Source organism: Pavona decussata, unplaced genomic scaffold (assembly GCF_977016875.1).
Source record: "Pavona decussata unplaced genomic scaffold, jaPavDecu1.1 SCAFFOLD_36, whole genome shotgun sequence".
NCBI classification, from domain to species: domain Eukaryota; kingdom Metazoa; phylum Cnidaria; class Anthozoa; order Scleractinia; family Agariciidae; genus Pavona; species Pavona decussata.
This window is the reverse complement of record NW_028145458.1, coordinates 852360-878022: the sequence shown is the minus strand read 5'-3', so window position 1 is coordinate 878022 and position 25663 is coordinate 852360. Positions and strand designations below refer to the sequence as shown.

Below are 25663 nucleotides of genomic sequence, written 5' to 3'. Positions count from 1 at the left end.
GTCGACCTAAGCTCATCATGAATAAAGTACTCAAGCTGCTCCTTTGAAATGACGCCCCCATAAGCCTGTTTTGAGAACTGGGGGCGAATTATTTGCACAGCTAAAGTACTCGTCGCCGTCTAAAATGACAAGCATTTGCTGGGTCTCTTATAGATTTGGCAGAAGGCTTTCTTCTAAGTTCCCTCCAAGCCTTAACAACAAGGAACAAAGTCGGCCCACTCTGTACCGTATAAAGTCAATATTGTTATCAATATCTCCACACTCAAGCTTGTTGACAACATCACGCAGAATACTTCCCGCATTATTGGTTATTAGTTTGAACGGGCATTGCTGTTGACCTTCCATTTCCTGATCGACTCAACTTCCAAACTCTACGTCATGTACTTGTAATCCTTGTGTCGCTACATCAACATTGCACCGAGGCTGTTTTTCTCTTGGTTAACCGCTGACCAAATGTTAACTACGAGCGGAAGCTATTTACGATCCAAGGTGGGGTACGATCGAATGCCATGGAGGTACGATCAAATGGCAGGGAGGTACGATCGAATGGCATAAAACTCACGAACAAATAACATGCAGTATGATCCAATTGCATTAGGCGTTAGGCTCGTATCAGCTGTTTAGTCTTTAAATCATGGTTTACATCTCAACTTACGATTGACGATATTGACAGCGGGTGATGTCTGGCGTCTGAGCCTGAAGCATGTGACTCCGAACTCTTGATGTCTTCTCTTTTAAACACTCAACAATACATCTTGGGGGCGGTAATAACTCCAGGGAATATGTTTCAACACATAGACTGTTATTCCACTCCATTTCGTTGTGTTCACTCTTTTTGACAGAACGTGGACATAAATCCAATGTGACCATCCACATGGCCTATGCACTTTCTTCCCGCGCATTCATTCTAACTCTCGTTGCAGTCACCACTAAAACGTGCCGCTGGTTTAATTTTTGCCCCAGCTGATTTTAAAAGGGGTGATTTCTCAAATTGTTCGCGATGCACTTTAGGGAGTGAGTTCTCTTTTGCTCTGAACTGGCCGTGTGTTATATTATGGCAAAATGAACTAAACGTATTTCCATTTTCATATTTCTCTCAGCAAGAGATCTATGCGCCAAATAAGGCAGAAGGTCTCAGTCACCTGATGTAATTGTTACTCAACAGGGTAATGTTTACCCCAGATTTTGCCGCTTGGTAATATGCAACCACTGACATACATGTTAATGACATACTTCTCACTATTATTTGTCTCTAGACTGAAATTTTACAATACGTATAACGAAATGATCGGTTTTCGTTTTGGCTAGCAAATATTTATGTCATTCAAAAGTCTTGGCATTTTTTATTTATTATTTAACAGAGCAGACTTTGCAGATTATTTCAAGCGCTTTACAGCGTCTTGGAAAATTTACTTGATGTAATCAATATTGGCCATTATAAACATACAACAGCACTGGCTGATCTGTATGCATTGTCTAGCTATACACAGCTCATTTTCTCGGTTACAACAGTTACCTTTCAGGTCCCACAGATGAACGGAAAGCATCCGCATATGGCCGGGTAATGAAGCCCAACATGGCAAGAATCTGCAACACTTACATTGAATCACCTAGCTGAAGCATATGTAATGCTACGCAGACACAAAGCATTTAGAAAAATTAACAATGCCTAATTATAATACCGAGATTGCACCGTGTAATATCGAAAAAAAGTGGTAAATGTCTATTTCAGTTTGACGTTTCGCTTTTTGCTAGCGTTAAGTTGTTCTCTTCCAAGGTCCTGCTATCGTCGTCATCAGTGTCTTCTGCCTTTAGTTGGTTCGGAGTGTGTCGCGACACGTGTTAACATTGAATTAACCTTTATTAACAGTGTACGTATTATAATGGCAGACCGGTGGAAATGTATTATTTGTTCATTTGTTTGTCTCTTTCTGAGCCAGCTACTGTCGCATCTAAAAAATATACACCGTGATGACCTCGATTTTTGTCAAAAATGCCGGCTGCCTGGATGCTTATCAAAGACAGACTACACGTCCACAAATTCTTTGATCAAGCATGTTCGCACTAGTCACCACGCGCCATTGAACTGTAAATACGAGACTGTCCGCAAAGGTGTTGATGAAACAGGTACGTAACAGTTAATCATTTCAGTTAGATGACAAAATCCCAGGTAAAAGGGGGTGGGGGGGTGGTCACAGGCGTTTCTGCCAGAACGGGAATTCCGTTGTCTCCTACACAGCCGTTATGGGTCGTCACACAACACTCCTCTCCACTAAGAGGAGCGTTGCGTGACGATCCATAACAGGCTGCATAGGAGACTAGGGGTTTCAGTTATGGTAAGTAAAAATGTTGTACTGTATCTGTACCCCCACCTTCCCTTCTCCAATGTTCAGTGTTTCTTACTCGATTGTAATAACCGCACTGACTATTTTCCTTATAGCTCTCTTACCAGTTCTATTCTTTATTTTGTTTTAATTGCAGATTCCGAGCAATTTTCTCCCATATATCCTGAGGTTGATTTGTCTAGTGTTGGTAGCAAATCACAGAATGAAATCCCATTTCCAGAAGAGAGTGATTGTGAAGATAACAGTGGTCATTTCAGTGATTTAGACAGGGAATCTGACTCTGAAAATTCCTCACTTCTGATTTTGGATATTTTAAACAGGTTCTGTTTTAAGCCTAAAGAGGATGCAATGATAAGCTCGAAAGCAACAGAAAGGATCCGGATACTTGCTATTTCACTCTTGAAAGCCACAAATTTACAAAGCAAAAAAGAGGTTTATAAAATTCTTCGTAACTATGGCACTGACCACAACAGAATACCAGAACTTGAAGATGTGTTCTCCCCATCTACCTGGGAACATGGTGCTATTGAACTGACTGACTCTAGTGATTTCGGTACCTGTTTCCCCAACATCTCACCACAAGAAACTAAGTTGGGAACATGGGGAGCTTGGAAAAACCTGAGAAATGGGAAGAGAAGAATTATAGAACATCCAGAATGCTTTTATTATGTTTCACTTGTAGCTTCATTGGAAGTATTTCTAAACAACCAAATAATTCTGCACATGGTTGCTGAACCAAGGAATGGAGAGCAACAGTCAAGCCTGCATGTGACTTCAATGATGGGAGTATTATGAAAAATCATGAACTGATGATGAACCAATCATGAATCATAATCCTCTACTACGATGACCTCGAAATTACAAATGAACAGACAGACAAAGGGGAGACACAAACTGGCCATGTTTTATTTCCAGTAGGGAAATTTGTATTCAGAGTACAGATCTAAACTGAAATCAATTAACCTTTAGGCAATTGTCGAAAGTCAACACTTGAAAAAGTATGGTATGGATGCCATTTTGAAACCATTTACTGATGAATTGATGATGCTTGGGGGTGACATGGGATATGATTTCCAGCTACAAAATGGGGTTGTGCATCTCAGAGGAGCTTTGTTTGCAGTAATTCCTGATACTCCGGCCAGTCAGTTACTGGGTTGATACAAGGAATCTGTGGATGGGGCAAAGAGAAAGTGCCATCACTGTATGGCTGATTTTGATGAGGTTCAGGACAAATTCAAAGAAGAAGACTTTGAATTACATAAAGAAATGCACGATTACCACCTGGAACAATTGGAGGAGAATCCAGAGCTACATACTCATTTTTGAAAAGAATATGGACTGAATAATAAGTAGAAATTAAAAAATCGCAGGACAACGGTTTGTTGGCCTCTCAGTTTTGCATCTCTGCTTCCTAGTTTTTTACTGTTTTTTTCCCTTGCATCTACTTTTGAAATCGAAGGAGCTGTTTTGTCCTGTTACACTTCGCATACAGAACAGTATCAAAGGCATTCAAAACTCAAATCCGATTCTCTATATGACATATGGAAATTGACGTGATTGTATTGTCATTTATTTTAGAATGCGACACAGTACTTACGTTTCCATGGGGGCATTTTCATTGTCACTCACAATAATAACGTCAAATCAGTCTTCCTCATCAGAAAATTCTTGCGCAGAATACGACGCTGATGAAATTTTTTGTAAATGCAATTACCTTCGCTGAGGTAACGTTAACGGCGACTACACTGTCACATTCGGCCGGGCATTTGCCATCACTTGGCTAATGGGGAAAAACCAAGAACAAAAAACATCAAATTGTACTTCATGGAACAGCTGACCAAAACATAATAATAATAATAATAATAATAATAATAATAATAATAATAATAAAGAAAGAAATGCAAAATGGAAACTGCCGCACTTAATTTCTTTGATAACAGTCAGTTACCAACCATAACCCCACACCCACGATCGAGAATTAATTTATTTATTGAGGGGTTTTTAAAAAAATTTCCCACGATCACCATCATGTATTGAAATGTATAGGAGAGTACGGGATAATAAAAGGTCTACCTCTCAATTGGCATGTCTGTTTCCCAAATGATGTCATCTAAGGCTGTGAGATCCCCAGTCAGTTCATTGTAGACAGGGAACAAGAGGAAACAGACAAAATGCAATAAGAAAGGAAGCGATTATTATTAGACATTCGCTAGACTAAGTCCTCATCTTTAGACGAGATCACTTAGGTCTGATTTACTCTATGAGAATTGACTGTTCCTTTATTTCAAACCTGCAAGGTTTCAGGAGCGATTTCAGCATGCAAAGTAAGCGTCTGGGAATGATCTTCCAATGATGGTTTAAAGTGGTTTTGCATAAATGGGCCTGAATATTTAAGGTTTATTCCAATTCTTCAATTAACTGGCACTCTATTGCAGCTGAAAGTTCCTCTGCAGCTGAAACTTCAAAGGCGCATGAAACAAAGGGAGGATAAGGGAGTCAGCCTTAAAAAGTTCAAGTTGGTGAGCTAATTTTCTCTCCTCCTAGTCATAGTTACTTTTAGCTTGATGCTTAAAAGATTAACAACCGATCCTTTTCTTGTGTCCGGATTTGTTTTGTTTTACATATCCTCAGTTTGTTTCATGATTCAATGTAGAAGTCAAGCACTGGACTTACTTTCAGAGCATGAAGTACTAGCATAAATTTAGATACAGGCTGTAAAAACATATCGCCCCCAATTTTCTATTCTGAAAGGTCTATCCAGTAATGTAATCATCAATATTAAAATCACCCTTTCGAAATCAGCTGTATAAGCTACTTGACAATTTTTTCTCTTAGTTGAAATAGGAGGAAAACGAAAAAGAGGCAGATGACGAGAAACATGTGAAGATATTAACAAAGGATAGCAATGAGAAGGTTCGTTAAATTAAAGGATAAGAATGGCATGAAAGTAGTGCTATTCAACAATCAAAGTCAAGCACTCAGACTTGATGTTCAAAATAATCCTGGCAAGTACCCCCTTAAGCGCTTGACCCTCCATGAGTCGCAAAGGAAACCTTTCACCTTACTTCCAGTCTTTAAATCGCATGACATTTCATTTCTTTTATGCAGGGAATTGTTGGAGAGTGCCTTGTGGCGGTGGCCTATAACAACACGCCACAGTACTTCATTGGCAAAATATTACAAGAACAAGAGATGGTGCAAATAAGTTTTATGAAGCAGATGGAAGGGAATAGTTTCTTGTGGCCTGCGAAGCTCATAATTGAAGATGTGGAGAAAGAGCAGGTGTTTGAATGGAATGTCAGGGTAACACATGACGATAACAACCCGAAATGTTTCATTATCGCCAACAAAGGCCAACTTGATGGCAATGCAAGAATATGCTACTTGAGACTACTTGCAGCAAGAAGAAGAGCTATGGTAAGCAGCAGTTTCTCCATGAAACGTACAAATAATAATAATTAGAATACCTACAATGATTGTTAGCAATTTTGTTTGCTGCAATTTACATATCTGCTCTGTTATTTTAACAATAAAACGGAAGTCTAAGGGAACCTGTACCTCTTAGTAACAGGATGCCTGTGAAGACCGAGAAATGTTAAAGAATGCAAATCAGAGAAATAAATGGATGAAGGACTGCTTCTTTCATTATCTTAGGTGCAACAGGTGTGGGATAACAACAATACACTGTATGCCAAGGTGGGGCGTGTCTTATTGAAAGACTTAAAAATGATCCAGAAAGAGATGACTCACCTTGAAACAACGAATATGCTGTCCCTTCTCAAAGTAGACATAGAATGGACACCTGGGTGGCTAAATGACGAGGTAGGAAAATGCAGGACTATTTAGACCTTGAAAGTACAATACTGTTGCTTACAAAAAGGTCACCTTAAATCTGAAATAATCTTTTTGTGCAACAGGTCATAAATGCATATATGAAGATCATTGAAAAGAAAGGGACGAAAACGGTAAGTTCTAGGTTAACATGAATCGCTTCTAAAGGAACGTTGCTGCCAAGATTACGAGAACGGTGTCAGCAAATCTTCTCCAGTATCTTTCTAACTGCGCAATGTTTGTTCTTCATTTCTAGCGCTTAGCTTCTCCACTGCCAGGTGCAAGTCTGTGTAGCAAAAAGCTACCACGAGTGAGTGCCCCAGTAAGTGTTTTACATATTTTGTAACAAATTGATTTGCAAGATAGTTTTCCATCAATATAATGGTTTGTGGCTTACTTCGCTTCAGTTGCAGTTTAATCACATTATTTTGGCACACCAATGACATTGGGCATACCAATGTATTATACTATTTTAGCTAAGGCTAAGAGGAGAGGTAAGAAATGAAACAAAGAGAAACAAATCAAAACATAAAGTGACATTATTATACAAGGAGGTGCTTGGAATCGTGTGTGCTACTGGGGTACACTAGTTTTGCTTAGGCAATGTAATGAAGAAGAAACAGTTAACATAATAATAATATAACAGTTTATTAAACTCTCTTGCAGTATATCACTGAATTAACGAGTTACATAAAATACAATATAATACAATACGATAATGTACTGACAAGACTGAATTTTAATTGTGGTTTTATTTGTTCAACATCACCACTGGGGATCTTAACATTCCTTAATATTTCTTTTATTTAAGGTCACGCCAAGAGAAACAGACACCTTGGCCTCATCCATGAAAACCATGGACAAAGCTACTGACGTAGAAGCACTTGGGAAATCATTGAATCTAATTATCCCAAGTACAGTTCTGGAGTGCCGCAACAAGGGATTGAAAGAGCTCTCTACAAAAGCAAGAAATGAAACAATCAAATCCTCTCTTATAATACTGCAAGCGAGTATTGGGAGGGTAAACCCCTCCCACAGTGAATTGGTGTTGTGTGCACAAAAGTTGGTAAACCTCATCCCCGAACTGAAGGATCCACTACACTTTTAAGACAATAATGATTAAGATTCCATAAACCAGCTATGAGCTGGTGTGTGTACAGTGAGATAAAACTTGTAAACGTTCCAGGAATTGTGTTGTCAATTAAGCAAAGCATAGATAATTGATCACTGTCTCATTTATATAGCATTTACCTGGGTGGTTAATTGTAACAAGACCTACAGTATTCCCTAGAATGGTAGGTTAGGACCACCATTTTTGTTGTGTGGTATAAGTGTGTTTTCCACTGTCTGAGGAATGTGTGAAGCAGAAAATGTTTTTCTCGTACACAGCTAGGAGTCAGGTTCAGAGTTCCTCATTGCCTAACTTGCTGGCTCTCTTGTTGCGCAGTTCGGCTTGGCATGTCTCCCAGTTGAGTGTAAGAAATACATGTAGTTGTACAATGTACTTCTCACTACAGTGTAGTGAGCCTGTAGTCTACAGTTGTTGCCTGTATCTAGCATCAATACAATCATTTTGTTGATCTACAATCAACAATTTAAAATAGTCTGTGTTTCTACACTGACTTGAGGAAGCACCTGCCACTGTTTTTGTAAATAATATCTAAGAGTACAAAAAATTTGTTTAACAATAATTGATGGCCTGTATCCTAAAAATCTCATCAAATGATTTGGCCCAGTTAATACCTTGTGATATCAATATTGTAATATCCTTGTAAATATCATTGCTTCAGGGAACAGCATTGTCCCTCTTAAAGAACGCTTATTACAACAGAAAGCCAAAAAATCCAAGGAAAAACAAGGAAGGACCAACTGGAACATCAACCCAACAGACCACTTCAACAGCAGAGGGACACGACTCGCAGCTCAAAATTGAAATGATTGCTGAAAAGCCAATCATAAAAAAATAAAAGCCCTTCTAACACCATCTCTGGCCCACCGAAGAAAGTATATTGAAAAGCTAACAGGAAAGGGCTCTGTGAAGAAAATCCTGGAAGAGTATCCAGGCTTCAAGACATATAATCAAGTGAGTACAAAATCTGTATTAATATATAATGGTGTCTGCTTGAGGTAAACAATGGAAAAAATGTGGAAAAATGTTTCATGAAGCAGAATATTTTTGCCTTTATTCAAAAAGATTTTCCTGCTCAATAGAGCAAAATTTTGCATCATCAACAATGTTTCATTTGTTATAAATGGTGAAGTATTTGCACCCAAAGCATTGTTACATTTTGTGACTACGAAAAGAAGCATCAGAATAAAAAAAACGTTTTTGGGTTCGTTCTAACATAAACCATAATTGTCTTCAATTTAAGATAATGATAGAAGTCCAACTTGTGACAAAATGTAACAACTACGACTAGGCCTGAGAGTATACCAAGGAAAACAATCCAGACTGCCTAAAGGAGACCGATGAAGAATTGATGAATTTTGATTTTGGTAAGTTTTCTAACTATAATTTAAGTTGTATTTCTCCCAGAGAATTGGATATTGTAAGCAAGGTTGGGCCTCAACGCTGTGCTCTTAAGCCGCGCCGGCACCTAGCATTTCATAGTTTTGGGTACTTAGACAAAACGTCCAGACATTGGTGCAATTGCAGGTTATAAACTTTAAACTTGAGGTATAGGCAGCCTACTTGACATGGTTGGGAGCCTGAAGGCCTCCCTAATATGTTTTAGAGCACAGCCTTGGGTGTACAAAAGATGTAAATTGGACACTGTTAATATTATGGTTACATAAATGTAATATATGTTTTACCATTTTAACAGATAGTAGGAGGGGTATGATTTTGTCTACGCTTCACAAACCCTGGGACATTGACATACAGATGGCATATTTCTTGAAGGTAGGATAACCACTCAAACATCAATCGGGCAGCTGGTGAGAGACAGCATTTTGTCACATCTTTATGCTTCTGTAAGACCGTGGATGACTACATTCACATTGAGTGATTACACCAAAATTACCGATTTACATTTGCACTGTTTTACAGCCAGACTTTCCATAAAAACCCCAACAAACCATATATTTTCCTAAAGCTCATCACTTGAAGATTATCAAAACATATTAACTATTTTAGAGAGAGAAGTTGAATGTGTCGAATTTATAGTGATCATTTTGCTAAAGTATGTGGTTCACAAAATCATATATATGCTGCTCAGTGGAGGCGGGCAAGTGACTGGGCCGAACGAGCTATTAAGATGGGTGATTATGTTATCGAGGAGGTGGTTTCTACAAGATGCTTAGGAACTAGCGAAGTTGTTTACACAGAAGTTGAACTTACTTAAATCACTGTACTTCCTGCCTAGTCAGGCGAGAACTGATTTCTATTTTGCGGTTATTTTGCCCTCTGTTACGTACAGTATGTTCGTTTGGGGCTCTTGTGGTAATTTTAGCGCATCATGCTTATTATCATCTTTTACCATGTCCTATGAACTGTCTTTCTGTAAAGTATGTAAGTAGCTACGATTTCAGGAGGAAAATGTCCTTCAAGTTACCCAGGCCTAGGACTGATATGATCAAGAAATCACGTTCATACAAGTCAATTATTCGGTGGAATGCCCTGGAAAACCAAATGAGATCAATTTGCAACATTGACGCTTTTAATAGGTCACTCAAGAGTACTTTTCAGACACATATATTGTCAATACGTAGAATTCTTATATTAGTTTTATTGTGATTAGTTTAGGAAGTTTAATTTTATTGATTGTGCACGACCACATCAGCTTTGCTGAACTTTTAATCGTGTTTAAATAAATGCTGTTATTATTATTATTATTATTATTATTATTATTATTATTATTATTAAAGTTTCAATGCAGTCGGAAATGATTGCGTAGAAAAGACGAACATTGTGACAAGTTCTTTACATCTTTATCTCAAAATTTGTTCCCTCCATTCAAAAGGTATAAAAAGTTCAATTACGAGAAGTGATGTTTCTTCAAGCATCAAAGTTTAACTGTTTAAATAGAAAACAAACCAGACAAAATTTGCCGATACGGTTTTTTTAGAAAAAGATGCTAAAAACGTGGCGTGATGTTTGTCTCCTCCACTTGATAATTTTGGACTGCACCAGAACTTGCTTTAAAAAAATATTCCTAGAATTTTGACACATTTATCCTTTCTCTTTACATTTTGACCTATCTTTTTTCGTGAAAGTGGTGCCACAACACCTTCCCTTAGTTACACAATAATTCTGGAACATGAAGAAAAACAAATCAACTGAACTCTAGAAAGGAACAACTCATGACCTCCTCTAGAGCATTTTGGAAGTGATCGGCAAGAACTTGAACACGGTTAGCCTAATTACTTTTTTCATTCCATCCTAACGCCGTGCATCTGCGGCCAGAGGCACTCAACGATACGGTAGCCTTAGTACACTAGCTGGGCTGACAATCTACAACAGATTTGAGCAATACTTTAAGGTTTCTGTTGATACAAAAAACATTTTGCATTTTTTGATGTAACACCAAATGCTCGTGATCGCAATTGCGTGGCAATATGTGAAAGTTGATAAAAGCTGAAACAGTGAGATTGTAGACTGCTGTCATTTTTGCAAATTGTCGTAAAGACTTTCCATTAGGACCCATTAGCGGAATGTAGAGGCATGTCCGGTTAATTAACTATTGGTTAAGGCAAACCAATCATGTGATACTCGTCTCTTTTTGTTAAATTCTTGTATAATCCAAAACGAATGCAGCTTACAAAAAGGAACAATAAAAAAGGAGCACAGATTACTTCGGAGGAGATTGTGTTTGCAGTGTATGAAACCAAGAATGCGTGATTCAAGAATGACCATGAAAAACTCAACTTGTTAGGAATTAGTTGAAGAAATTATTCTTGGAGGGGGCAAAAATTCTCGTAAAAGGCACTTTATTCTTCTAGACAGAGATATTCATCAAGTTTTAACCACCTTTAATTCCCGGGCTTTTCTGATAGATAGAACTTATACATTTACAAGACATAAAATGTATAAAATACAAGTAAAGGTCTCGGTAGAACAGTATAAACAAAGTTTGTTCTGACCAAGGTTAATCTCTTCTTGTAGAAAAGTGGTTTCTAGTTCAGTTTGAAGACGAAACAGATACCTTTTGGGTACTAAATCAAAGGGAAGTGAAGTATCTCGACCCTGAAGATAATGACGAAATGCAGGAAGGTGAAACCATATTGGCCTTCTGGTCAGCGGACAAGGAATTCTACAAAGCGCAAATTATAAAGATTAGTGGTGAGTGTTTTATAATTTAGTTGGGCGTAGAGGTGGAAGGAGGTTCAGAGGGATTAGAACCAGTGGGTAGTGCTTTAAATTTCAGTTTAACCAATACATGACTGAATCAAAACCACAAAAACATGCACATTTTTTTCAGAATAATAAATTTTATGCTCAATAGTAAGGCAGGTTGACCACAACAAACACATCTAGCCTAGATCACAGTTCTTCACATTTTTTACGGAAAACAGCCTGGATATATGTCATGGTTGGGTAATCAAACATGAACACATTGTTTTCGCTAACAAACTTTTATCTTTTTTTACTTTTTATATTAAAGACGACAAGAGCGAACTCCTTAAAGAGAGAAGAGTTCTCGAAACAAGTCTTAAAAAAAGTGCAGTTGGCAAAGCATTGGCCGGCGATGCTTCTGCAAAAAAGAAGAGTCCCAAAACGTCTAATCCTAACCCTAAACAGCCATCAGGATCAAAGAAAGCCAGAGTAGTAGAAGGAGGGAGAAAAAGCAAAAACAGAAGAAGCCAAATAACCAAGGGAGGCAGAAAAAGTAGAGGCCGAAAAAAGGAGGGATGCAGGAACTGCAGCCAGAATTGCGCAAGCTGCTAAGAGAATTTCTTCTTTAAAGCAACAAAATGACGCTCCTAATCTGTGAGCTGAACCTCACCAAGAAGGCAACAATGTGATCCATCCCCTTAGCCTGCCAGCTTTCAGATCACAGAGTCTGAGCACAGCTGATCCATCCAGCAAAGAGTAACCCGCAAATAAAAAACAGAACGTAACCCCACAGGCACCAAAAGAGAATTTCTCAGCACCAACAGAATGGTAATCTGCAGCATGTGCAGCCAACTGATCATGACGATATCCATCCCCTTAGCCCGGCAGCTTTTAGACAGAGTCCAACACATCGAATGATCCTTCCAGATCAAGCGCTAGCAAGAAACAACCAGTCAATAGAACCCCGAAGACACCATGCAGACCAAAGAATAAGACCAAAACGACCTGCACTGTTGACACACCAACATCTGTTTGCAGCAAAACATCTGCAAAAAAGCAAACAATTTCCCACGTTGTAAGTGATGGTGAAGTTGACAGTGACGAGGCTGTGCAGATCACAACATCATGTGACAACGTGGACTGTAAAGCCTTGTTGCTGGAAAATATAAACCTAAAAGAAAAATTAAAGAAGAAACAAAGGAGGCTTGACATTGCAGGTAATTAAAGAGTTATAAATAAAACAAATTATAACATCAGTTCTAGAACAGGTAGAAGAGGTGGTACGTAGTCTAATTCATTAGTACACTCGATATTTTGTAAGAAACATTTTGACCTTTGGTGGGGAGTCACAGCTTATGTTGATTAGCATCTGGTTTCAAAAGTTTCAATTTTAATAGCTAGATCTGACTTTTTGCCGTGGTTGTTTCTACATTTTCTCTAATTGATGCTGAATGTGAGGTTTACCCACAAAACATCAGAATTGTGGATCACATATTGGAGTCACAATTTATAAACAAGCTCTCCGGCAATCACATTTATTCAGTTTAGGTACAAAATGTATTCTGTCACATTTATAACAAAAAACGTTATCTGAAAATGTAAACTTGCAGTGAAAGCCAAGTCACCAACCTCAATAATGGAAGGGAAGCCAGCTGCAGGCATTATTGATAGAGAACTTGCTCCCGAGTACCACGTAATTTTCTTAAGTCTCACATTTTATTGACGAACATTGCTGCAAAATGGGGGATTGGTTTGTGCTGTGCGAGAAAGAATGTACTTACTCATGAACAAGTCAAGTAATATCCATTGCAAACTCTCAGTTGAATTTTTGAATAATTGATTTTTTTTTCTCATCTTGAATTTTTGAATTTGATTGTAAAAAACACAATATTTTAAAAAAATTGCTAAAAAACAACGACATTTCAACACTAGCTTAACATCATTATCAAGTCAAAGTTAAGCGTTTATAAGTTGTAATCTATAAAGACGTTGAAATGACATTATAGATCGCAACTTACAAACGCTTTTGACTTGATTAAATGACGTTAATTAAGCTGGCGTTGAAACCTCGTCGCTTGTTTTAAGGTGGAATGGTACCCTAATTTTCAACGATTTTTGTGAAATTTCGGAAAAAAAGTTTTGGAGATGTTTCAAATCTTTGATTATTCTGGAGTGCTGAGAAAGTGTTATTTTTGCAAAGAATAGAAGATTTTACAATTTTTCCAAGACGTTTCCAAGGTTCACTCTTTGGTTGCCATGGGCAACCGTTCTGTTTACAGCTTGTTTACTGACAATAACGACCGAAAACATGTGTGAAACTCCGATTTTTTCGGCTGGAAGCGATATCTTGTTGATAAGGACACCTCGTGTCAACTTACATGAAGAAAAGTAAGCTTGCGCCAGGATAGCCTGGAACCGAAAGTCTGCTTTCATTTGCTTTCGGTTGTTATCATCTGTTGGAGAAGGTTAAAAATCTGTTCATCTTGGGAACTTTTCACTCTAAATCGTTTAAATATTCTGTAATGCCAAAGCAACGCTCTTTAAGACGTCCAAAAAGAAGATTCTGTGGCAATCAATTCTCAAACTCGCGCCCCAAGTCGACACAAAGTGATACATGTGATGTAAGCGGAGAACCACTTGCCTCGAGTAGCTTCGTCGAGTTTGAGGATGATATTGCTTCAATGTCTACTGAAAAGGTCTTGCCAAAGCCTGCTGACGAGGAAATAAAGATAGGAGAATCCAACAAAGGCGACGAAAAGGGCTCCAGTTACGTTACCGGGTACAGATTGGTAGATATGGAGATACTTAGCAGTGTGATTTCATCGCTACGATGTGCTGATTGTGGATTCCTCACTTTGACGCTAAACGAGAATCCCTTCCATCGAAGTGGCTGTGCCTCATGTCTAAGGATTTTCTGCGAAAACTGTGGCTGGAAGAACGAATTCTTCTCATCGAAGAAGCAAACAAAGAGCTTTGAGGTAAATAGACGACTTGTTTATACCATGAGGTCTTTGGGAAAAGGGCACAGTGGTGCAAAGAAATTTTGCACTCTAATGAACATGCCACCACCTTCAGGAGCAAAACCCTTCCAAAAGAGTAGCAATACAATCAAGAAAAACATTAAGGCTATTGCAAAAAAGAGTATGGCAGATGCTGCTGCTGAGATTAGAAATGCAAATAATGCTGAAGAGAATGATATGGTGAATTGTCCTGTGTCATGTGATGGCACATGGCAAAAGCGTGGCTTCTCGTCTAATAATGGATGTGTTGCTGTCATCTCCATCGACACGGGTAAAGTTCTAGATGCTGAAGCTATGTCTAAATGTTGTAAGCGATGTGAACTGCATTCGCACCTTGACAAGAACAGTGTAGAGTACCAGTTATTTTGGGCAGATCACAGTAATAACTGTCCTGCAAACTATAAGGGATCTGCACCAGCCATGGAACCTGAAGGAACTGAGCGAATCTTTAGGCGATCAGCGGAGACTCACAGACTCAGGTATTCGGAACTGTATGGAGATGGTGAAAGTAAAAGTTATAACAAAGTTAAAGATGTATACGCTGCAGCTGGTATTGAAGTGGCCAAACAGGAATGCATTGGGCATGTTCAAAAGAGAGTGGGAACAGCACTAAGGAAGCTGAAGAAGGACACCCCAGGGTTGAGCGGAAAAGGTAAACTGACAGATTCTATGATAGATAAACTACAAAACTACTATGGTATTGCAATAAGAAGCAATGTGGGAGACTTGCAAGGAATGAAAAAAGCAGTCCTAGCAAGTCTTTTTCATTGTGCATCAAGCGAGTCCCGACATCTCCATGATTACTGTCCTATTGGAGCCAATAGCTGGTGTGGGTACCACCGTGACAGAGCAAATTATAAGCATGGTCCTGGGCTTCCTCTTGAAGTCATAGCAAAGGTCAAGCCTGTTTATCAAAGACTTAGTGATGATGGACTCCTCCAAAAGTGTTTGCATGGAAAAACGCAAAACAGAAATGAACGTTTGAATGGTCTGGTCTGGCAGCGAGTACCCAAAGAAGTGTTTGTTGGAAGAGATGTGTTAAAATTTGGCCTTTTTGATGCTGTAGCCCATTTTAATGTTGGTGCTCAAACTGTTTTGCAATTGTATGGAGCCCTAGGAATTCCTAGTGGGAAGTACACTGAGGAAGGATGCAAAATGCTAGATGCAGAACATGCGTATAATGCATTATACAAAGGTGAAGAGCAAAACAAGAAGCAAAGAAAGGTTCTGAGAGGAAAGAAAAAGAGAAAAGAGGACAAAAATAAACAATCAGAGGGAGTTACCTATGCTACAGGACAGTTTTAGTTAACTCTAGCAGCTGACAGTTTTGTTGTTGCTTGTGAAAACCATACTTGAACTTTAAGTCTCTTTTTCTCAAGCACTCAAGCAAATGATTTTGACCATATTGAAAATGGCTCAACATATCTCCTTGGAAAACTAATTAACATGAGCCATTCAATTTTGCTGTAACTTTTGATCAATACTGTAGTTATGATATGAAGCTAAATACAAACCATGATCTTGTATTTGAATAATATTTTTTGGGCAGCGATTTACGGTGTGTCATTATAAAATTGGTTCCATAGATTTGCACCTTCAAATTAAAACAAACAAAAACTTGTTTGGTGGAATCTTAGGTTTATATCACAGGTCTATGAATGTAGAGCATATATTGAAAATTTTAAGTTGAAATGTTCATTTGTTGTAGAGATATTACTGTTAAAGTGGAGGCTTAAAACAGGGGTTTTAGGGGCGTGGCATGGTTCCCATGGTAACCAATGACGTCATAATTTGTATCAAACAATTTCTCTCAGTCAGTATAATTACATGACATGGAAGACTATTTGTTTAAACTCAATACCAATTTTTTTATATTTGAGGGTACCATTATTGTAACCAAATGTATTTTCAAGTCACTTTTTATATAATTTAAATTACCCACAACTAATTTTTAAATCACATTTCATTAAAACGTCTTATTAACTGCTGTTTGAAAGCGGCATGAATAGTGTCAGACAGTACAATTTTCAAAGTATATTCTCGGTTAATTCCTGCTACACTATTTCTTTGTCAGGTGAAAGTGTTCTTTGAAGGAAGTGGGGTATACTGGTACACAAACCAGCGAGCTGTATGTTCCGCTTGTACAAAATGGGAAGAGTACGTAAACACTGTTGTTGATGTATTCTTCTCCAAAGATGTGTTAAAAACATCATGTGCAAGAGGATTGAAGAGGGGCAAGAAACTAGGACACTTCCCCTTTGTCAGCCCATGGTTGATGCTATAATTGGTACGATCACAGATTTACTCTTTTTTTTTTTCATTGTTAATGTATTTAACAGCTCTTTTACAAATTTATTGATAGAAACTGGCATTAAATTAAAAGCATGCAAGGACACGGATTATACAACTAACTTACAAAATATCAATAATTTTCTTAATTCACTGATAATTGCATGGTTTGTGTGGGGTGTCTAGAAAACTCCGACCTCAGACCCAAGAAAACTCAGACATTCAGATATCAAGACAACCCTCGATCGAATTTTAATGACGTTTTGTTGTATACATTTTAATTTACAGGGAAAGTTTTTGCAAGATTCCAGCCTCCCCCAACGCTCAAATAACTATTAAAATAAACCAAAAGTGCACAGAGGCTCGGCGACCTAAATGAGTTCAGTTATCAACTGCAGCTACGTGTAACTGAATAACATATGGAAATGATTGAAGCAATTTCAGTGGTTCAGTTTAATGTTTCTTATAAGATTAATTGTTACATTCACTCATGATGGCAAAGTATCTTACTCCTGAAACATGGCTTAACTGCTTGTATAATTCCTCTTAAATGATAATATGGAGATAATAGGGTGAATCCAAATTTTTTGGTTCTTGTTGAACCAAACACATTGCTTAATTTATAATATTATTGTGCGCTTATTTTGTTTCATGAGATTGTTAAAAACATAATGTACTTTTTTGTTACATGTATCTATATATAGCCAATTCCATGCATGATTTTGTTTACAGACAATATAATTTCTTCCAAAAGTATTTGAGTAGATCTGTTAAATGTATGAAGATATATATTAATCCAGTTATTAAAGTGTTCGATATTGATGTATTATACTGTGCTCAGAGTTACTTTCTTCTCAAGCAGCTAATCAACATGTGGTGAAATATGCAAGGGAGAATTGATATGTTTTCCAGTTATAGTGTATTTGCAGACCAGTTGCTTTATTATATGGGATCCTTATGGTGGCCTGAACTTAATTACTCCATGTAATGCTTAAATCAAAATCAGATATCATAATTTTATAGTTATAATTATAAAAGGCCAGGCTGCATGAATACCTGCATGTCTATGCACAGTGGTACAATTATAAATGTTTCTTCGTTTTCTTCCATATTTTCTCCATATATGGGCAACATCTGGGGATGGTCTGATACCTGTTGTTTTTTTATTTTTCTTCCATATTTCCTCCATATATGGGCAATATCTGGAAATGTTGCAACTGACTGATTGTAATTTAGTTTTCCTCCATATTTTTCCATATATGACAAATATCTGGAAATTGTCCAAATACATATTAAACCCATACTTCTTCAGTATGACAACATCAGAAAATTTTAAAATATGGTTTTCACATGGCCATATAAAACTCATGTAAATCCCATAACAATCCCATATTTTGCTCCAGATAATTTCCAATTTTGGTCCACATATGGCCCATATTAACATTTTGGTAAGAGCGAGCCATCACACTTCTTATTACTGGTGTGATTTGCCATAGACAAAATGAATGTGTTTCCTCGATCTGCTGCAGTGGAAGCATGATTCAAATTTGACTATGAACGTCCTTCTCCAAGTGTTAACCAAGCTGAGCAAGGTAACCCTTTTTCATTCTCTATGAAAGCGGAAGCCCTACCTTTTGTTTACAACGAAAAACAATTCATAGCCTGAGATCACGTTGTTACAGAACCGTAATTGTATCCGTTTACTGGTTTTAGGAAGGACCCCTTCCAGAATGCTTGCTGTTGCAAATGGATAATTGCTATAGAGAAAATAAAAACAGATTTATCATGGCCTTTGCTGCTTAGCTGGTGGTAAAGGAAATATTTAAAGATGCTGTGGGGCATTTACCAAGTTTTACCATGTGAGTGTAAATAGCGTAATAAACGTGTATTTGTACTTTTCTCCTCATAGGTTGAAATGTCATTTCTGATGGTTGGGCACACCCACAAAGATGTTGACCAGGTAAGGGGTAACTTAAGCTGTCATAAACAAGGAATTCTAGCCCCATTAAACATACATGTATGCATACAATACAACCAACGAGTAATAAAAAGTACTATCTTTAAATCTAGGTTTTTTAAGAATGGTATCAGACCTTCTTCGACTTTCCTGTATTGAAAATCAAAGCTCAATTTTGAAGAAACTGACAGGTCACCGTACATCTATACCACGAAACAATTTCCTTGTAGAAAAAACCAATAGTAATTGTTATACAGTGCTTAAGCAACAAGATTTCCTGTATCAGTCATATTATATTGCAGGTATTCAGTAGAATTGCTGTTAAGTTGAAAACAAGAAACGTGATGGCAGTGCTGGAGCTGCACACAACGACTACGAAGTCATACACTCCCGCTCCAGAAACGCGAGTTGTGGAATGGGTTTTTGACATTTCTGGGTGGATGGACGAAAACATAGTTAAACTCAAAAACCACATTTACCCACACTCATTCAAATTCTTCCATGGAGGAGACGAAAAAGCCAGGATGGTTTACAAGAATTGAGCCCAGGACAAAACTTGGAAACCTGACAACGCCTCCATCATTATTTTTCCCAACCTCCCAGTGGGAACACAGACCCTCATACAACCATCTCTAGATGGAAAGGAGGCAACTTTAATCACTGACTTACGGTCAAAATTGAGATCTAGTTCCCACAGGATGGACGATGGCCAGCACCAGTGGTGGGAAAACTTTATCATCCTGGAGGAAGAACGGAGGAAACAGTGAAAATGGAAGAAAGAGAAGTCCAGGATTTATCAAGCCAACACCGGTATATGAAGTACAACACGAAAAGGGAAGCAGAACCAGAAGGTCCACAAAGGCATGAGGAAGAATTGGAGCGACTCCTAGCCAAAGAAAATTCTTTCCACCTGTAAGTATCACCGTTTTACAACAAAAGCATAAAACAAACGGCACCTAGTGTCTCATTCATGGAAAGCCTTGTCAAATACATTGTTTTTGGATCCGTCCAAAACACGAAAAGACTGAATTCACCTTGCAAACCTTACAAGTTAATTGCGATTATGATATGTCATTGCCAATTTGTTGAGGTAGTTCTGCTTCTAGTGTGTTAATTTTTTTCTTACTTTTAATTTCACACAGATACAAGTTGGAAACAAGAGGAAACAAACATTGAAAACTAAAGCTAAGAAAAAGGAAACAAAACGTCAAAGAAAATAAACAATTACCAATTTCTGTTTTCAGATAATTTGTACACTGCATTTGTAAATACTAGAAACAATGAACAGTGCAATTTTACTAAAATTGAGAAGTGCTAAATTTTTGTAATTACTCCCAATTAGTAATGGGCTTCTTTCCTCTTGTAAAATTTGTCTGTGGGAACTGATAGGCGATTACTAAGAAAATAAGCTGCGTGTAGTTCAACAAGGTCAAATCAAAGCGCAGCGACAATGAGATTTTACACTCTTTGAAATATATTTGGAGCAAAACAAAGATTTGACAGGATATGAGACGTCTGCAAAAAGGCAAGCATCATATATTGTCAAAATTAATAGTACCATTCAACATTTAGAAACTGAAGAGTTTAATTGCACGTAATTTTGTATCTTTCTTCAACATTTTGGCGAATGGCCTCTTGTAGAACACCTGATACTTTTGGCGACAACAATATTATCTTTCCTTCAGGTTAAATGTGTCAAATTACTTATGCACAAAAGTCAAGCTACTGTCCCAGCAGAAAAAAAATTGACGCCAGAAAGAATTCTGTGAGTTCCGATTTCTAATTAGTAGATAAAACTACCTTGTGTGTATTCATTAAAAACTAAACAGCAGTAACATACTGCTTGAAACGACTTTGTTTGGCATGTAATCGTGGCAGTAACCATCTTCAACTACATGTGATCATTGATAATTACTCCCGTCAGTTGACTCACGAGTGACCTTTCGTCTGTTATGCCACGCATTTTGTGCAAACCTTTATTCAATTTTTTCGCCAGGGAATACTTCAATTTCCTTAGAAAGAGAAATAGAAGTACCATCTATAATATACATCCATCAATATACGAAAAAACACTTGGTTGCTAGAGTGTTTTGTTGCTGGTAATGTTTACTTTATGGGGTAAACGTTGCTCAAAAGCCCGCCATCGCCTCTGTGGATAAAAATTAATTTTACGGTTTGTTGGAAGAACACCTTATGTCGCTAGGGAAAATCTTAATCCCACCTTGTTTATCGATTTCAGTAAGAGGTAAAAGCCATTTCAAGAACATCTGGTATTTTGACGGTGGCAAAGTCTACTCTAACCGGTAAATATTACTTGCTTGTGACGGCTTTAGAAATGCAACGTTCTGATTGGTTAAACCTGGGTAACTTTTACCCTCACTTGTAACAATTTTTAGTGCATATTGAGATGGACAAGTATACAAGGTCTTGATCACGTGTTTTATAAAAAAAAATTTTTTAGAGGAGTAGTAAATTGCCCAAATAACTTAAACTACCGAGGGTTAAGAACACAAGAAGACGCATTTCTATGCCTCCATGTTTGTTTTTTTCATATCACATCCCGCTACGAGAAGTTGTAACGGGTTAACCCACAAGGGTCGCTGCTGGGGGTAAGGTACAAGTATTCAAGCCATGCCTTAACATGCTTAAGTTTTTGCCAACACCTGTACGTGTAACATCTTGGCTCAGTTTACTAGGACACATAACCAATCTGGCTCATGTAATTGCCCCTACTTTTGCATCAATAATTAATCAATAAAGGGTGAAGTGTAGAAAATACAGACTCCAGGAATAATGTTGTGCATAGCTCCACCTCAAACCCAAAACCAAAACCATCCTAGTACATCAGCATTCCCAGGCAATAAATAAACAAACGAAAGGTCACTGCAGTGTATTGCATTTCAAGCTACACCACTCAGTGGTACTAGTTTTAACAGCCTTTAATAAGTTTTACTTCATGGATCTTAAGGAAATGTACATGCACTATTAATTATTCACTTTAAAAAGAAACTAAATTTAATTGTTGAAAAGGTTTCCATTATAACGGTGACTACATGTACTAAAGGAAACAAAATAATTACAGTTAAGATGCATTCATTTGTTATGCTGCCGTAAATGATGTTGGTGATATTGATCACATGCCACTTTCATTTATTTCTACTGCTCAATGCAGAATGTAGTACTGTTTAGGGATTGTTAAAAGTAATATTTTTGATTTCAGAATTTAAGCTCTTATTGTTTTGTCTTTATTTATACATTACTGATTTGAATGATCCCTTGTCATCTGTGACTGGTGAGCCACTGTACGACCGTATTTGTTTTGCAGGAGTCGAGTTTGTTTAGTTCATCTACATTAACATAATACATTATCAGTGACTTTGATACTAAAAGACACTTCAGAGTCATCACTTTAGATTTCATCAGCCTCTTGGATAACACTGCAAGTAATTTTTTTTTCATTTCAGCAAGGAGGAAGGTACATCCCTCTCCACGCACAGTTTAATACCTTTATTTTAAAAGGAGTCATTGCTTCCAGGTTCGCTGTTATTCTTTTAACTTTACTGGTTAAATAGGGCATAACAGTTTTTTCTTTTTTTTTTTTTTTTCTTTTTTTTTTTTTTTTAATGAAGAAGAACTTTATTTCACTACATAAATACTTATTACACTTTTCAAATAGTTAAGAAAAGAAAAAAAAATAATAATAATAATACAACAACTACAATGCTACTATTATTACAAAGTTGTGATAATATATTACCGTATTACAATTCTTAGCCTGCGAGCAAGCTCTCTAGCTTGGGGGTGGGGGGCTTGCTCGCAGGCTATACTATTCTATATGACAGAAGTTTATTTTAAACGCAGATACTAAACACACGTACACACAAAATCAAACTGCATAAGCCGTTGCATTAGCGCGGCAGCTATTACTGAAGAAATTAGCTGAAGCTAATGTAGGTAAAAGAAGAAGCATATTGTTTTTCGACAGCTAAAATTAACTTTGAAATTTTTCAATGGGCATAACAGTTCATTGTTTGCACATACCCATTGAATCTGGGTGACTAATGGATGTCCCACCATTGTTACCACATGGTACTGTTACCATGTTAATGTAAATATAAGTTAAGTAGCTCTATTTAAAGTCTATTTTCAACCTTTACACTATTTGTAGGCTTTTTAAAAACATCTAGATCAAAAATAGAACTATTCAAAATTATACAAATTTAACAAACATGAAAATAGAATTTAAATACCTCTATTTAAAGCCTATTTTCAACCTTAACAACTATTTGTGTTCTATTTGAAAACATCTACATCAAAAATAGAACTATTTAACACTATAGAATTTCAACACATACCTGTTCGCTTTAATTTATTCACCCTCTTAATGTGTCTAACAACAGTTGCCCCTCTGAAAGTTGCAAGTTGTCGATGGTGCAGATCAAATACATAAATACGTACAAAGAACCATTCAGGAATGCTAAATATTGTAATATATCGGTAGGTTGTGGCAGAAACCGTTGTAGCACATATCACCTTAATGCTCGATTCAGTTCTTTAACTCGATCAAAAGCGAAAAACCAAGGTTCCTTTTTGCGTGTACACAACGATGCACTGAGAAAACATTTCCAACTAGAACATGTATGATTCTTCAGTTTTGGGAAATAAAGCGCCATTTCTCCAAATTCCGTGACATGTGCGTGTCGGAATTTTATCTAAAAGGTCTCTTGAGACACCGAGGATTTAATCTAATTGGCCAGCTGTCATGAAATTGTTTCAAAATATTTCGACTCCATCGAGTTAGACAAATTGACCTGAAAATAAACCTGACCGTTGGTTATTTGACTAAGAAAAGCGGGAACGTTTTCAATGCGAAGTATCTTCTCTCATCAGTTTGGGAAACAGTTCAATGTTTTGCTTTTCTGGGGTGAAGATCCACACCCATTTTGTAAACAACACTGTCAGACTGTTCCTTCAGATTGTCTCTGACTGTGTACTAGCCGCTTGCAAGTTCATTGCGACAATGTACTCTGAGAGAAACTTGGTACATCCGCAGGACGTTTGAACTCTGCAGGCAGCCATTAACTCAGCTCCACACCATAAACGTGATTATGGGGTAAGAGTGAACAATATGGCTTAATGTACAAGTGGATTATATCTGAGGGAGACTCAAAGTCATATTCATCAATATGGAACATACATGGAGCATGTGACACTTGCAATCACTTTGAGACAATGGAACCAACCTCTAAGGAGTACATTTCGTGGAAAGCTTCAAGTGATTACAAAGAATGGGAAGAGGGACATCTTCAAGGAACTGCAATCAAATTATTAAACTTGATTACATAGGCCACACCCAGAAACGTCTTGGGAAGGCCCTTTATGATTTCCAGAAGTCCGCTACAAAACTGAAGGATGGCAAACTAAAGGTAGAAATGGAATGCTGACCAAAACTGCAATACAAAAACTTAAGAAATATTATGGAAAAGCTGCCCGCAACAATGTCAATAGGTATATCTTGACAACTGAAGAACGAGACAGAGCTGTGGCAAATATGAGAACAGAAATAAAGGCTGGCCTTTATCACTGTTTGAAGCTCCAATTAACGTTACCGGATACCTTCGAGAGTCGTTTTTTTTGCCAAAAAAAATTTTAAGGCCAAATTAAACATTACTAGTCTCGCTTCATTTTAAAAATATATATATTTCAAATCTTGAGGCGTGCGCGAATTATCAACAAGAAAGTTTTTTCAAATGAAATTCTATCACCCGCCAGAGTGCTATAAGCCAATTAAAATGTGTCAGCATCAGGGCTTCCTGTGATGTTTTTCGCGGTAAAACATCCGGGCTCGTTCATTTCATGTCGCCTCTCTTCCTTTCGTTTATGTTTGCAACTTGTGATTTATTCACACCAAGTTTTCGCTTGTGTTTGTTTTGCGTATCGTGTATGGCGAAAAAAAATAAGAAAGAAAGAGTCCGTGGTTGAAAACTAAGAAGAAAACTGGTCCTAAGAAAAAGAAGAAGAAAGTTTCCGATGAAGGATGGCAAAAAACTCTTGCCGAAACCGCATAACCGCATGGCGCATAAGCCCAGGTACAATAATTGATATAACGAGTTCTTTGAGGCCCTTCCCCTCCCCACATATTGCGCTCAACGCTGGCATCCAGGTTGCGAATGAAAATATCTCCATCAAACCTGCAAAGCAGAAAAACTCGGATATTGAACAGCAAGCTTGCGACGGCAATTTATTCGCACGGATAATGGTATGTATAAATAGCCTTCAACGTACCCCAGTGGCCACATTTCTGCCTGCAGCTGTTCTTTCGGATTGATGGGGCTCACCGTCGAGGTAACTGCAGTTTTCCTTTTCTTCAAAGAATTTTTTCTGCCTGGCATTTCGCAAGGAAATCCGAGAAATTCTGACTGGTAATAGAGCTGCGGTCACGCACTGAACTATTTTCCGGCAGGACATCAGTAATCTCAGGGGACTCAGCAGCAGATCTCCTGTAATTCTATTGGCTGTCGACATCGGCGGCATCCAGAGTGTTGAAATATGGCGCAGTAAGGATGCGGAATGTTTGTAAACCTTTAGAAGCGGAAAAAACCTACTTCGTTTTTACGCGAGTGTGCTCTCTTTAAAGTAATTTAAAACATCAGATGCTCCGTCCGCAAAAAGATCTAAGAGGTCGGACCAAGCAAGTACGAGTACCACTTCAGAACCAGCCCCCACAACTAAAAAAACCATCACTACTTCAAGTTGGCAACCTGATCTAGTTCTTATTCAATCCAACCTTGTTGCCAGTAGTGAAGAAAACATTGCCCAAATGTACAGACAGCACTGGCCGCAAATTCGTACCCGCTTTAGCTGACACAACCGCCTACGAGACTGGTATAATTTTCGCCTCTTAACCCTCAGTCCTGCCAACCTCCGCGAACAATTGAGCCGGATC

General features: G+C 37.7%; 2 protein-coding genes, 1 long non-coding RNA gene and 1 pseudogene across 7 annotated transcripts in view; 3 read left to right on the top strand and 1 right to left on the bottom strand.

Moving 5' to 3' along the window:
* Window positions 1-3274: 3274 nt before the first annotated feature.
* LOC146484233 (uncharacterized) overlaps window positions 3275-25663 on the bottom strand; it is a 56298-nt gene continuing 33909 nt past the window's right edge. For 2 of the 4 annotated variants that reach the window (XR_014863674.1, XR_014863676.1), the window contains exons 4-5: window positions 6096-6155; window positions 3275-4125 (exon numbers count right to left, since the gene is read on the bottom strand). This is a non-coding gene — a long non-coding RNA (uncharacterized LOC146484233). Of the gene's footprint in view, window positions 4126-6095; window positions 6156-12488; window positions 12623-23072; window positions 24168-25663 lie in introns of those variants that run through there. The other 2 variants (XR_014863675.1, XR_014863677.1) reach the window with 2 other exon arrangements.
* On the top strand, window positions 6278-18405 carry LOC146484238 (uncharacterized; annotated as a pseudogene). Its single transcript, XR_014863667.1, has 8 exons — window positions 6278-6310; window positions 6433-6498; window positions 6988-7090; window positions 11281-11457; window positions 11780-11940; window positions 12347-12668; window positions 13062-13144; window positions 16546-18405. The product of XR_014863667.1 is annotated as an uncharacterized LOC146484238 (transcript).
* LOC146484240 (uncharacterized) lies at window positions 11268-12478 on the top strand (the record flags this gene model as incomplete). The annotated part of the gene is made up of 2 exons (XM_085104967.1): window positions 11268-11457; window positions 11780-12478. Coding segments are annotated over 2 exons (474 nt in total), but the record flags the coding sequence as incomplete, so codon positions are not given.
* LOC146484239 (uncharacterized) lies at window positions 13962-15776 on the top strand. Its single transcript, XM_085104959.1, has one exon. It carries the CDS (start codon window positions 13974-13976, stop codon window positions 15774-15776), a length of 1803 nt encoding a protein of 600 aa, XP_084961085.1. The 5' UTR covers window positions 13962-13973.

Coding starts and splice junctions, on each gene's coding strand:
- LOC146484239 (XM_085104959.1), top strand. CDS start 13,974: ATGCCAAAGCAACGCTCTTTAAGACGTCCAAAAAGAAGATTCTGTGGC.